Source organism: Babylonia areolata, chromosome 7 (genome assembly GCF_041734735.1).
Source record: "Babylonia areolata isolate BAREFJ2019XMU chromosome 7, ASM4173473v1, whole genome shotgun sequence".
Lineage (NCBI taxonomy): Eukaryota > Metazoa > Mollusca > Gastropoda > Neogastropoda > Buccinidae > Babylonia > Babylonia areolata.
The window spans coordinates 27776118-27789198 of record NC_134882.1 but is presented as its reverse complement, the minus strand read 5'-3'; the positions used below and the strand labels follow the sequence as shown (position 1 = coordinate 27789198).

At 43.3% G+C, this 13081-nt stretch overlaps 1 protein-coding gene across 1 annotated transcript in view; it reads right to left on the bottom strand.

Annotated features, from left to right (window-relative positions):
- Positions 1-11182, bottom strand: part of LOC143283815 (CD109 antigen-like) — a 69005-nt gene extending 57823 nt beyond the window's left edge. The window contains exons 1-7 of the mRNA XM_076590189.1: positions 11133-11182; positions 9925-10085; positions 8044-8069; positions 6327-6480; positions 5314-5384; positions 2515-2640; positions 495-534 (exon numbers count right to left, since the gene is read on the bottom strand). Of these exons, the coding sequence (XP_076446304.1) occupies positions 495-534; positions 2515-2640; positions 5314-5384; positions 6327-6480; positions 8044-8069; positions 9925-10085; positions 11133-11182 (628 nt within the window). The remainder of the gene's footprint in view (positions 1-494; positions 535-2514; positions 2641-5313; positions 5385-6326; positions 6481-8043; positions 8070-9924; positions 10086-11132) is intronic.
- Positions 11183-13081: the final 1899 nt, after the last annotated feature.

The window sequence follows — 13081 nt, the reverse complement described above, 5'->3', positions numbered from 1 at the left end:
ATTGATTATTTTTCTAGAATGAACTGATTTCGAAAAAAAAAAAATAAAAAATCGCAGACTTGCACATTCCGTAATGAAATGAAACTCGTTTCCAATATTAGCCCATTTCCATTTAGAATGAATACGTAATTCACGTGAAATATTGGTATCTTAGGGCCACGATTAGTAATTTGTCGCGCGGGCCAACACACACATACGCACGCACGCATGTGCACAGACACACACACACACACACCCACAGAGTTCGTAAAACTGTAACAGAGCATGCATTCATCAATGCTAATACTTATATTTTGGTATGAAGGCCATTGACTTATTCGCTGGGCTTTTTTTATATAATTGTTTTTTGTTGATTTTTTTTTTATTCGAGATGGGTGGGTGTTGTTGTCTGTTTGTTTTGTTTGCTGTTTGTTTGTTCTGCGTCTTGGTCTTATTGCTTGGTGCTGCTGCTGATTTTGTTGCTTAAAATCCTGTTTATTCCACAATTAGCTTACCATATTCTGCGATCGTGATTTTTTTCTGTTCAACGGTTTTCTGCAAAATAATAACGATCATGATAATAATAAAACGACATTTAATTCGCCCAATCTAATGATGCAAAAGCACTGGGCGTTTACAATGAATAGTACAATGATGTCATGATGATGGAGTCTCCCGTCGGACCGACGGATGAGTAGACAGGCAGGCTTATCTGTCGGTGTGTGTCCTCATATGGGAGAAGAGGCCGATTCTGGATGCGCAGCACTTCCCACAGGTGTTGCAAGGGAAAACGTCACCAGAAGTTGAGCCCTGCTTCCTTCGCTCACGCTTCTCCTTAATGGCCAGCGTTCTCTTGTTTTCAAACGTCTTTATGCCACTAGAGCACAGCATCCTCCAGCGAGAGCGGTCAAGGGCATCAGTTTCCCAGGAAGCAATGTCTATGTCACAGGCTTTGAGGTTTGTCTTCAAGGTGTCCTTGAAGCGCTTGCAGGGTCTTCCAAGTTCGCGGTGGCCTTCCTTCAGCTAGCCATACATGAATGCATACTAAAAACAAACGAATACACACGCACGCACAAATCCTTCCGCTTCAACAGCAACCCCAAAACGCACACCCACTCCACACGAGATGTAAGGCACACGCACACACACGCGCGCGCGCATAATAATAAAAATTATATGAACATGAAATAAAAAAAAAAAAAGAAACGAAAGTATAATTATCATCAAACGAGAAAGCGGTGAGTAAAAAATAAAAACGTAAATTTCAACAAATCCAGTCTATAAGGAACGAAAAACAACAACAGGAAGACACAGCACAGAAAACAACAACAACGTAAGACATGAAAAAAATGTTTTATTTTTTGTTAAAATAACTGCCAACCTTTACACACACACACACACACACACACACACACACACACAAAAGAGAAGAAAAACCAAAAGTACATTCATCTGTCAAACGAACGCACTATAATCAAAGAAAGCATGTGCAAAATGTCCACAAATTTCTTCTTTTCTTTTTTTCTCTCCTTCTTCCCTATTTCAAAGCAGTGATCGAGAAAGGAGAGAAACATCATCAACAGCAATCGTGGCAGCTTACAACAACAGTCCCACAGCTCTTTCCAGTCTGTACAACCGTTTACGTGATCGTGAAAATCATTCTTTGCATCAAAACGATTTATTTCGGATTACATATGAGACTCGCGTGACCCCGGGCAAAAAAAAAAAAAAAAAAAAAAAAGTTGAAAGTGGTGTTTAACTCACTCAGTACGGCCAGTCCTCTCTTCTCCTCTACACAGACCCCTCGGATGTCCAGTGGGTGTCTCAATGACCCAACCTTTAGCTTCCGTCGTCAGAATTGTGGTATTCTTTGTCAACATTCACCTCTTCAGTATAAGAGCCTTCCGCTTGTAATATTTTGATGGTGGTAATTGGGGTGAAACGCTGTTAACGTCTTCTCTTTCGCCGTTCGTATGGAGAGAGTTAAAGTCAGAAATCAGTATCCAAGACAATCAGCCAAAAAACTGAGAAAACGGTCTGGGGATTTACTACTCTCTATCCAATGTGTGAATTTTCAGCCTTCCAGACTCATTCCTCTTCTTTTGATGACGTCACCAGTGATGCCAATATGGACGTAAGAGCAACGTCTTACGTCAGTCAAGGGGCATGAAACCCCCCCCCCCCCAGAAAAACCTTTCCTGTCGTGTTTGCCTGAGATGATAATCATCATCAGTTACACTGACACTCTTTTATTCGTGTTGGCAGCAACGATAAAGTATTCCTGAAATAGCAGTGTCTAGAAACAGCAGGGACTGTTCTAAATGAAACAATGTGATCATCTTTCCCGGTGAACAGAACAGCATTGTACGACACGACACGACACGGCACGACACATCTTTATCAATCCAAATGGAAATTATCCCATAAAGAGACAAGATGTGTTGGTTGATTAAACCAGAAGAAACAAAACAACAGCATTGAACGCGATGACCTCATCGTGACGTCATTACGAGGACATGACGCTACGTGACTTACGTCAGCGGTGACCTTGATCCTCCAGTCCCCCAGCACGGGCTGGGTGGAGAGGGGGAGGGCCTGAGTGATCACCCCCTGACCGGCGTTCACCCCGATCCACTGCTTGATCTTGTTGGAGTTGGCGTCCTGAACAAACATCCACCCCGTGTGGGTCAGTCATGATGGTGTGTTGAACTGTGGTCAGTATCACCTGCCTCTGGTTCTGCTCTGTTAGAGTACCTTTCGTTTTATGTGGAGAAATATGTGTGCGTTATTTTCAATAAGGTAAAGGGGGCGTTATTTATTTATTTATTTATTTATTTATTAATTCATCTTATCTATCCGGATATATTTTTTCTATACTGCTGTTATGTGAGTGGATGCGATTCGAGCGGGAGTTGCGAAGGATGGGGCGTGGGTGTGTGTGTGTGTTGGGGGGGGGGGGGGGCCCGTGGGTGGTGGTGTGGTTGAAAGAAAGAGTGGGGAAGGGAGAGGGGGACTGAGGGAAGGGGGGAGGGGGAGACTGAGGGAGTTTGAGAAAGAAGGAGAAAGAAACGGTTTTTTCTAATTGTTTGATGGTGACAATCGTGATTTAAATCTCTCCAGATATCGTTTAATTCTAATTCATCAATCTTTTTTTGTTTTTTCAACCGTCTCCCTAGCTGTTGGATTGTTATTGTTGTTTAAAAAAAAAAAATTATAATAGTATCTTGTTGGGTCAAGTACTAACCAATTATTAAGTTACTGATACTTATATCCTTATTTTTTATCACTCAGGGTATCATAGAGAATTCTGGGGCATATCTATGACGGCCTTATACATCAAGAAAAAGGAAGCCATTTTGCTTCATTTCGAACAGCACCATGATATACCTTTCCTCGTTACTCCTAAGAATTCTTTTGACGTTGAACTAAAGGGCAACACCTCTTGCATTACATGTGCGGCTTGAGAAATAAGCTTGATAACCCCACTGAGACAGGGTGTAACGTTCCATATTTTCTCAAAATGTGTATCCTGTAAAAAGCAGATCAATTTTATTTTGATTCTGATATAATCAAACATGTCTCCGTGACAACTGACTGAAACAATAGTGATAAACTATCTTGCATACTGCTATCCGTACATTTATGAAACAGTAACCCATGGAATTATTCAATTAAACCGATGAAAATAATAGGAATATCAAGATTATCACATGGAAATCTCTTCGTAAAGTAACTACATGGGAACGAATAAAAAATCTGAGACCTAATGTGACAAAAACAAAACCTCCAAAACAACAACACAAAAAACGAAACAAAACAAACAAACAAAAAAACAACAACAGCAAACGTTTTAACAAATGATCAAAAACACTTGAATCACTTAAATCGATTTGATCTTGCAATGTGGCCATTCGTCATTCCCATTTTCGGGGAGAGGGGGGGGGAGGGAGGGTCGGTGGGGGGGGGGGGTGGGGGGGGAGAGGTGGGGTCCTGCTGGGTGTGTTCATGTTTCCACAACCCACCGAACGCTAAACATGAAGTACAGGATCTTTAACGTGCATAATTATTGATGTTGTTGCATGCATGCACATGGATCAGGTACTAGCAGCTCTGCACATCTGTTGACCCGGGTGATCGGGGGAAAAAAAATCCATCCTTAATTAACCAACCCAGGCGCCGTGACATGGGATTCAAACCCGCGACCCTCAGATTGAAAGTCCAGCGCTTTAACTGCTCGGCTGTTTCGCCCGTCTGGTACTCGTTGATCTTCTTGTCCTGCTAGTGCTGTTTTGGTCTGAAGTGAGCAGTTTGGTTGTTGCTTCTGTTGCAGTTTTGCTGTTATTGAACATTTACATATAATAACAACAACAACAATAATAATAATAACAGTGTTTATATTGCGCTGAATCTTATGCAGAGACAAATCTAAGCGCTTTCACTGTGTCTGTCATATCTGTCTTCGTATTATCGACTTAATGATAGAACATTTTGAAGTAACTTTTGTGCTGTTAAAAAGAATTAAAACAGTTTGTTTAGTTGGTTGGTTGATTGGTTGGTAGTTAAGTTGGTTGTTCGGTTAGTTGGTTGGTTGGTATGTTGGTTGGTTGGTTGGTAGGTTGATTGGCTGGTTGGTTGGTTGGTAGGTTGGTTGGTTGGTGGGTTGGTTGGTTGTCTGGTTGGTTGGTATGTTGGTTGGTTGGTAGGTTGGTTGGTTGATTGGCTGGTTGGTTGGTTGGTAGGTAGGTATGTTATTTGATTGGTTGGTTGGCTGGTTGGAAGGCATGTTAATTGATTGGCTGGTTGGTTGGTTGGTAGGTAGATATATTAATTGACTGGTTGGTTGGTTGATTGGAAGGTATGTTAATTGATTGGTTGGTTGGTTTGTTGATTGGCTGGCTGGTTAGTTGGTAGGTAGGTATGTTCATTGGTTGGTTGGTTGGTTGCTAGGTATGTTGATTGGATGGTAGGTTGGTTGGTTAGTTGTTGTGTGGTTTCGATAACGCTTGGAGCCTCAACGTGTGTTCTTTCTTGTGGTCAGCACTCTCCTCTTATTCCTCGTCTGTTGTGTGTGGTCGGACGTATATCAGTCGCGCGCGCGCGTTCATGTGTGTGTGTGTGTGTGTGTGTGTGTGTAGGTCTGTGAGTGATATGTGCGTGTACGCGCGCACATATGTGTGTGTGTTTCTTCTTCTTCTTATTATTATTATCATGTGTGTGTGTGCGTGCGTGCGTGTGTGTGTGTGTGTGTGTGTGTGTGTGTGTGTGTGTGTGTGTGTGTGTGTGTGTGTGTGTGTGTGTGTGTGTGTGTGTGTGTGTGTGTGTGTGTGTACTCACATATATTTCGATGTCCAGGTTGCCTTTGTACAGGGAGAGGTCAGGATAGACAGCCAGCACTCGGAAGTTGACTGTACGGAAACACACACACACACACACACACACACACACAAAGCGTATTTCACTGAGGAATTGGGGGTATACTTTGTCAAGACAGTGAAGTGTTGGTAAGGAAGATCGAGAAATGAAAATGTTATCAGAAAGCTATACCCGTAAGGGAAGGGACTAAACGGGCGACGAAAGAGACCATACGGGAAAGGGATGTCAAGGGGATGAACTGGAAAGGGAAGTAGCTATAACCCCACGGAACTGGCTTAATGGGAGAATGAGGGGAAATGAACTGGGAAGGGACTATACGGGTAAAAGGAGGGGCTGTACAGGAAATGAAAGTCAAATGGATGAACCGGTATGGGAAGGGACTATACGGGTAAGAGGTGGGGCTGTTTAGGAAATGAAAGTCAAATGGATGAACCGGTATGAGAACGGACTATATGGGTAAGGGGAGGGGCTGTATAGGAAATGACAGTCAAATGGATGAACCGGTATGGGAAGGGACTATACGGGTAAGAGGTGGGGCTGTTTAGGAAATGAAAGTCAAATGGATGAACCGGTATGAGAACGGACTATATGGGTAAGGGGAGGGGCTGTATAGGAAATGACAGTCAAATGGATGAACCGGTATGGGAAGGAACAATACAGGTACGGAAGGCGAGGTGATGAACCCATAGAGTGAAATAAGGAAGGTCGAGAGGTTAAACCGGTAAGAGGTTGGGGGGTGGGGGTATACAGGTAAGGGTAGGGGGCTAAACGGGTAAGGAGAGGGCTAAAGGGAAATGGAAGTCAAATGGCGATGAACCGGTACAGGAAGGGGCCATACGGGTAAGTGTGTGTGTGTGTGTGTGTGTGTGTGTGTGGGAGGGAAGGGAGGGGGGAGAGCGGTGGATGCAGGGGGACGGGGGGTCCAAACGGGTACCTGTCTGCCCAAACGGGTACCTGTCTTTTCAAACGGGTACCTGTCTGTCCGGGTTTGTACATGGCTTTGTCGGTCTGCACCAGTACGGACTTGGCCTTGGCGCTGAAGGTCACGTGGGTCTTGTTGGTGAAGGTCAGGCCCCCTGTGCCCGCCACGTGCAGCTCGTAGCGACCCGTGGGCAGGTCGGTGGGCAGCTGTGGGTCACATGGCGCGCGGTACAACAGAATAGAGAAGAGAATAGAACAGAACAGAACGGATCAGAATACAATGAAGATGAGAACAAATTAGTGAAGAAGATAATGGAACAGGACAGGACAGAATAAAACAAACAGAACACAACTGAACAGAATAGATCAGAGTGGAACAGAATACACCAGAATAGAGTAGAACAGAACAGAACGGATCTGAATCAAAATGAATGGAGAAGAGAAAAAAATGTGCAGAAGATGATAAAATAGAGTAGAATAAAACAAATAGAACACATCAGAACAGATTAGATTGTAATATTATCCAACAGAACTGAAAATTATAGCATTGAACAGAACAGATGTGGTCTCCTTTGCTGAATGGTTTGAATCTCTGAAGAATAATTGTATACCTGTAACTAAATAATTTTCATCAATGCGTTATCCATAACTGGCTCTAGGTCTCAAATTACGATCTCTAATATATAATTATTAAATCTGTAATGATGATTTTTAGAAGCACACACACACACACACACACACACACACACACACACACACACACACACACACACACACACACACACACACAAATCTTCCAAAGGAGAATTAGTAAATCAAGAACTTAGTCTGTGATTATATCAGTGTGGAAACCAAAAAAAGATATCAAATGTCCACTTAATTTTAAACTCATGCAAACTGCACATTTGTTTTCAGCCAGTCTTCTCGGTTTAACCAAGAACGCTTAGAGCAATCGCATAGTCAGAAAATGCGCTGGATACTGTCTTTACATTCTAATTATTGCTATTTACTGCTCCCATTTCATTTATATTATTTGCATCGTCTCATATATATATATATTTTTTTTTTTTCATCCAAAATCTTTTCCCAACGTATGTTCCATTATTTTTTTCAGTTCACCTCTGACAAGAATTCAGAAGTGTATTGTCAGATGTCAAAACTTCATAGTATCCCCCTGATCCCCTAGATATTGAATATATTATTTCTAAATTAATGCCCCGGGTATATCACGTGGCTTCAGGTTTGCTGGTACATCAAGTTCTACCTGTTGTATACATTTCTTAAATCTCTCAAGCAGCTGTTTATACAAAAAAAAAAAAAAAAAAAAAAGTACATTCGTTTAATATTTTCTTGTGAAGTCATTTTATGTCAGAAATCTTCCATCATTATTATTATTTTTTTTTTTTAAACCGTGTGTGACAGTAAACTCCTTTGTTATTCAAGCGTCCAAAATTGATTGTTCTATTTCCAATCTTAAATTTATCATTGCAGAGAAGTGGTTCTGACTGAAGATCCTTATCTGATATGGGTTTCCACTGACAACAAAACTCCCTTTATGCTATAAAAGTGTGTTTCCAAAGTAAGTTGTTGTCGCTTTTAAGTTATGCATGAAGAGGTCCACATTTTTTCTATTTCAAATATATATGTTTTACTGATCTTAAAATGTAAAATTGAAAAACAGGAACATTTTTCAGTGACTGTATTTTTTCCATTGTATTTTATAATGATGATCTATTCTATGCACTGCATGAGGTGATATTCTCGACTTACCTGAAGGTCGATGATTTTGGGTGCACCTGAAAAACACATACACACTTTTGTAAGACAAAGACGTGGCGCACACACGCACGCACGCACACACACACGCACGCAAGTGCGCACGCATACACACACGCACTCACGCACGCGCGCGCACGCACACACACACACACACACACACACACACACACGCACGCACGCACGCACGCACATATATGTTTTCCTCATCTTAAAATGTAATATAATCCTACCTGAAATGCTTTTCTTTTTACATGATAACCGATGTGTGCGTGGTGATCAGGGATGGGTGGGTCAGTTATTCGTTTTTCTCTTTGATATCTGCTGGCGGGCATGTTCAGTAAGCCGAAAGAAAATTTTCTGTCTTGGTTGAAGCAGACAATAAAGTATTTTGAATTGAATTGAAAAAAAAAAAAGACATGGTGTGGTGTGGTGTGGTGTGTTTTTCTTTTTTATGCTGTGCTGTGTTGTGTTCCGCTGTGCTGTGCTGTGTTGCGCTGTGCTGTGCTGTGCTGTGCTATGCTGTGCTATGCTGTGTTGCGCTGTGCTGTGCTGTGCTGTGCTGTGTTGCGCTGCGCTGTGCTGTGCTGTGCTGTGTTGCGCTGTGCTGTGCTGTGCTGTGCTGTGCGATGCTGTGTTGCGCTGTGCTGTGCTGTGTTGCGCTGTGCTGTGCTGTGCTGTGCTATGCTGTGTTGCGCTGTGCTGTGCTGTGCTGTGTTGTGTTCCGCTGTGCTGTGCTGTGCTATGCTGTGTTGCGCTGTGCTGTGCTGTGCTGTGCTGTGCTGTGCTGTGCTGTGCTGTGCTGTGCGATGCTGTGTTGCGCTGTGCTGTGCTGTGCTATGCTGTGTTGCGCTGTGCTGTGCGATGCTGTGTTGCGCTGTGCTGTGCTGTGCTGTGCGATGCTGTGTTGCGCTGTGCTGTGCTGTGCTGTGCTGTGCTGTGCTATGCTGTGTTGCGCTGTGCTGTGCTGTGCTGTGCTGTGCTGTGCTGTGCTATGCTGTGTTGCGCTGTGCTATGCTGTGCTGTAGCGGAGTCTCCGTGTGCAAGAGGGCACGTTCACGTGTGTCCTCACATCCGTTTCGTTGATTTTGTTTGTGGCTGTCTGTTGTAAGTGCAAGGGCACAGTTTTCAAACTGCCTCTCTCTCACTCTGTCGCTCTCGCCAATTTATTCTCCCAAAATATTATTATTTAAATCCATGCTTGTTTCGGTTATGTTTATTAATGGCATCTAACGATGAAAACATCATACGTAGTTTTGCTATGTATCTTTATAAAGCACTGTAATTAAGAGAGACACCCATTTCTTAGATTCACTGATAGTTTGTTGTGAATGACGTTGTATTGTTTATATTACCAATTGCAATGACACATGTAAAACTGTTATTACCCCCTATTCATATGGGGCTATGGCCTTAACTGAATAAACCATCCTGAATCTTGAATCTTGCTGATGAGGGTCTCACTATGTGCATGGGGTTGGAGGGAGGGAGAGTGGGGTAGGGGATGGGGATAAAGAGTTATTGTAGTTTGTTGCTTTGTAGCAGTCCTTTTAATTAAGTTCTCATGTGATTTTTTAGTGGTTTTTTTTTTTGGTCGTTGATATCTTTCTTGTCAATGGTTCTGTGTTCATGTGTTCTTTTGGTGTAGCCCTATCCCCATACATCCCTCTTTTTTCTTTTATACCACAGGACTGGGTGAAAAAAAACCCATATGTTTTGCTTATCTCATTACCCTGGTTAAATGACCACCAAAAAAAAAAAAAAAAAAAAAAATCGTTTCATTTCTCTCTTTTTTGAAAGGATGGACGAAATCTGTTGACAGTCCAACAAAAAGAAGCTACCCATCCCAGTTCAGGTGCAGTACATGTCCCCTACCTTGTTGCAGGGTGGCGGTGTTGGTGGCGTAGGAATGCCTGTGGTTGGTCGAAATGATGGAGGCCGTCACGCTGACGTCACCGCTGGCGCGGAGGACGTTGACACTGACGCTGTACTCCATGCCGGGCCGTAACTTGGAGGGGGCCACCACCACGTAGGAGCTGCACGTGCAACACGTCAGTGATGATGATGGTGATGGTGATGATGATGGTGATGGTGATGATGATGGTGATGATGGTGATGGTGATGATGATGGTGGTGATGGTGATGATGATGATGGTGACGGTGGTGATGATGGTGATGATGATGATCATGATGATGATGATCATGATCATGATGGTGATGGCGATGATGATCACGATGATGATGATGATAGAGGGGGCCACCACCACGAAGCAGCTGAACGTGCAACACGTCAGTGATGATGATGGTGATGGTGATGGTGGTGGTGATGATGATCATGTTGATGGTGATGGTGATGATGATGGTGATGATGATGATGATGATGGTGATGGTAATGATTTTAATGATGATGATGGTGATGATGATAACGATGATGATAATGATGGAGTGGGCCACCACCACGTAGGAGCTGAACGTGCAACACGTCAGTAATGATGATGATGATGATGATGACGGTGGTGATGATGGTGATCATGATGGTAATGACTGCGATGATGATGATGATGATGATGGTGATGATGATGGTGGTGATGATGGTGATGGTGATGACGATAATGATGGTGGTGGTGATAATGATGATGGTGATGATGATAATGATGATGGTGATGGTGATGATGGTGATGATGATGATGATGACGATGATGGTGGTGGTGGTGGTGGTGGTGGTGGTGGTAGGGGCCACCACCACGTACGAGCTGTAATACGTGCAATGCGTCAGTGATGATGATGATGATGGTGACAACAACGACGACGACGACATAGAAGAAGAAGAAGATGATGATAGTCGTGATGGTGATGAAGATGGTAATGATGATGATGACGACGACGACGACGATGATGATGGTGACGACGACGACGATGATGATGAGGGAGGGAGATACATCTACACGGTAGCTGCACGTGCAACATGTCAATGACGGTGATGATGATGATGATGACGCCGCCGATGATGATGATGATGGATGGTGATGACTTTGATACGTTGATGATAACGCTGAACCCACGCGAGCACGCATTGTACTTACTCGTTAGCAGCGACGGCTGCCACAAGGGCAGCCATTAAAAACAGTTTCATCTTGGTATCTGGAACACACACACACACACACACACACACGCAGGCACGCACGCACGCACGCTCACACGCACACACACAAACTGTTTACTGTCGCAACAGTCGTTGTTATTGTCAGGAATGATAAACAAATAAAAATGTTGGGTAAGGATAATTCCACAAAAGTAAAACAGTTTCAACAACAACAACAAAATCAAACCAGTCTCAGCAACAACAACAACAAAATCAAACCACACATATAATTCCCTGATTTAGTTATGATTAGTAAACCATACGAGAATTTTAAACGAGAACACATCCGACGTCAAAATTCACATAACTTAAAATTGTGGGGGGTCAACAACTAATTTGGGCGCAATAGCCCAGTGGCCAAAGCTTCAATATTTCGATCTGAAAATCATGTGTTTAAGTCCTGTGGGAGCCAGCTGCATTGCTCGGACGGAAGAGCCTAGTATGGTCGTAACCTGCTACTAAGTGTGTGTTGTATGGAACTGACCAATGGCGTAGTTCGGTCAACGTAGGCATTATATTATATATATATATATGATAGTCAGTCGTGTCCAACTATGACCATCAGAACAGCAGAGGAGGTAATTGCTGTTCCGACTATCTGGGCTTGAATTTGATTATAGTGGAGAGTGTCTTGCCCAAGTTACATCCCCACTCTTTTGGCCAAGAGGGTTTTAGGACAGTCGGCGTTGGGATGGTTCCCAAAGGCCAACCAGCCCACAAGGCTGCAGCACTAAGAGCCAGTGCAATTTTGCCTCCTAGTTTGAGAGTCATAGTCCTTCACAAAAGACCAAGTTGTAGGCATTAAGTCACGCGCAACTGTCAAAAAGTTAGAACCGAGCAATGCAACTGGCACCTGGTCACGATCCGTTCCAGATGGTTCCGAGAAATCGACAAACAAAAGGTCGACACGCCTTTGGTGCAGAGGAGAAGTGTGTCATGACAGATTCTTCCTTTAACTCTTTGTGACCTGGAGACTCCAGCTTCAATCGCTGACGCTAACAGTTCCGTGTTGGTATTTCCAGTGCCTTTCTGACTGGCACGAAGATTTGAGCAAAATCGTTCAAACATTTTTGTATTATTTATTTATTTATGGACTTATCTAGCAAAATCACTCAAACACATTTATTTATTCATTAATTTCTCTCTTTCTTTCTTTATTTGTGCTTGTTTGTTTTGTATCAAAGAGGTCTGGTGATAACCACCATGGGCTAGGAGTCTCCTGCTTCTTCTGCTGTTCCCCATGTTTACTGGCATGCCCATGCATGATCGTTTTTACCCCGCCATGTAAGCAGCCACACTCCGTTTTCGGGATTGTACATGCTGGTTTTGTTCTTGTTTCCATAACTCATCGAATGCTGACTCGGCTGCGGGATTTTTCAAGTATGCATTTGATCTTCTGCAAACACAGGCTATACACACAAAGAGGTTCAGGCACTATAGCACGTTTGCACATCTGCTGACCAAGGGGACCAGAAAAAATCTCCAACCTTAACCCGTCAAGCGCGGTAACCAGGATTCGAACCCAGGACCCTCAGATTGAAAGTCCAAGGCTTTAACAGCTTTGTTTCGGTGTCCTTCCGGGTGCGGCACTGTGAGGAGACTGACCTCGTCATTAGAAGCGGTATGTTGGAGATGTGTGAGTGGGCAGGTGTGGGGTGGGGGGGGGGGATTTCTATGTAACACCTATGACACTTCATATTTTTACATGTTTAGTGATGAGATATGATTCAGATTACACTTTGTTGGTGGTGATCATTACAATGGTGCGTGCGTGCGTGTGTGTGTGTGTGTGTGTGTGTGTGTGTGTGTGTGTGTGTGTGTGTGTGTGTGTGTGTGTGTGTGTGTACTTAAAGTGGTATATATCAGGAAAGATTTGTCTAAAAATGAAAG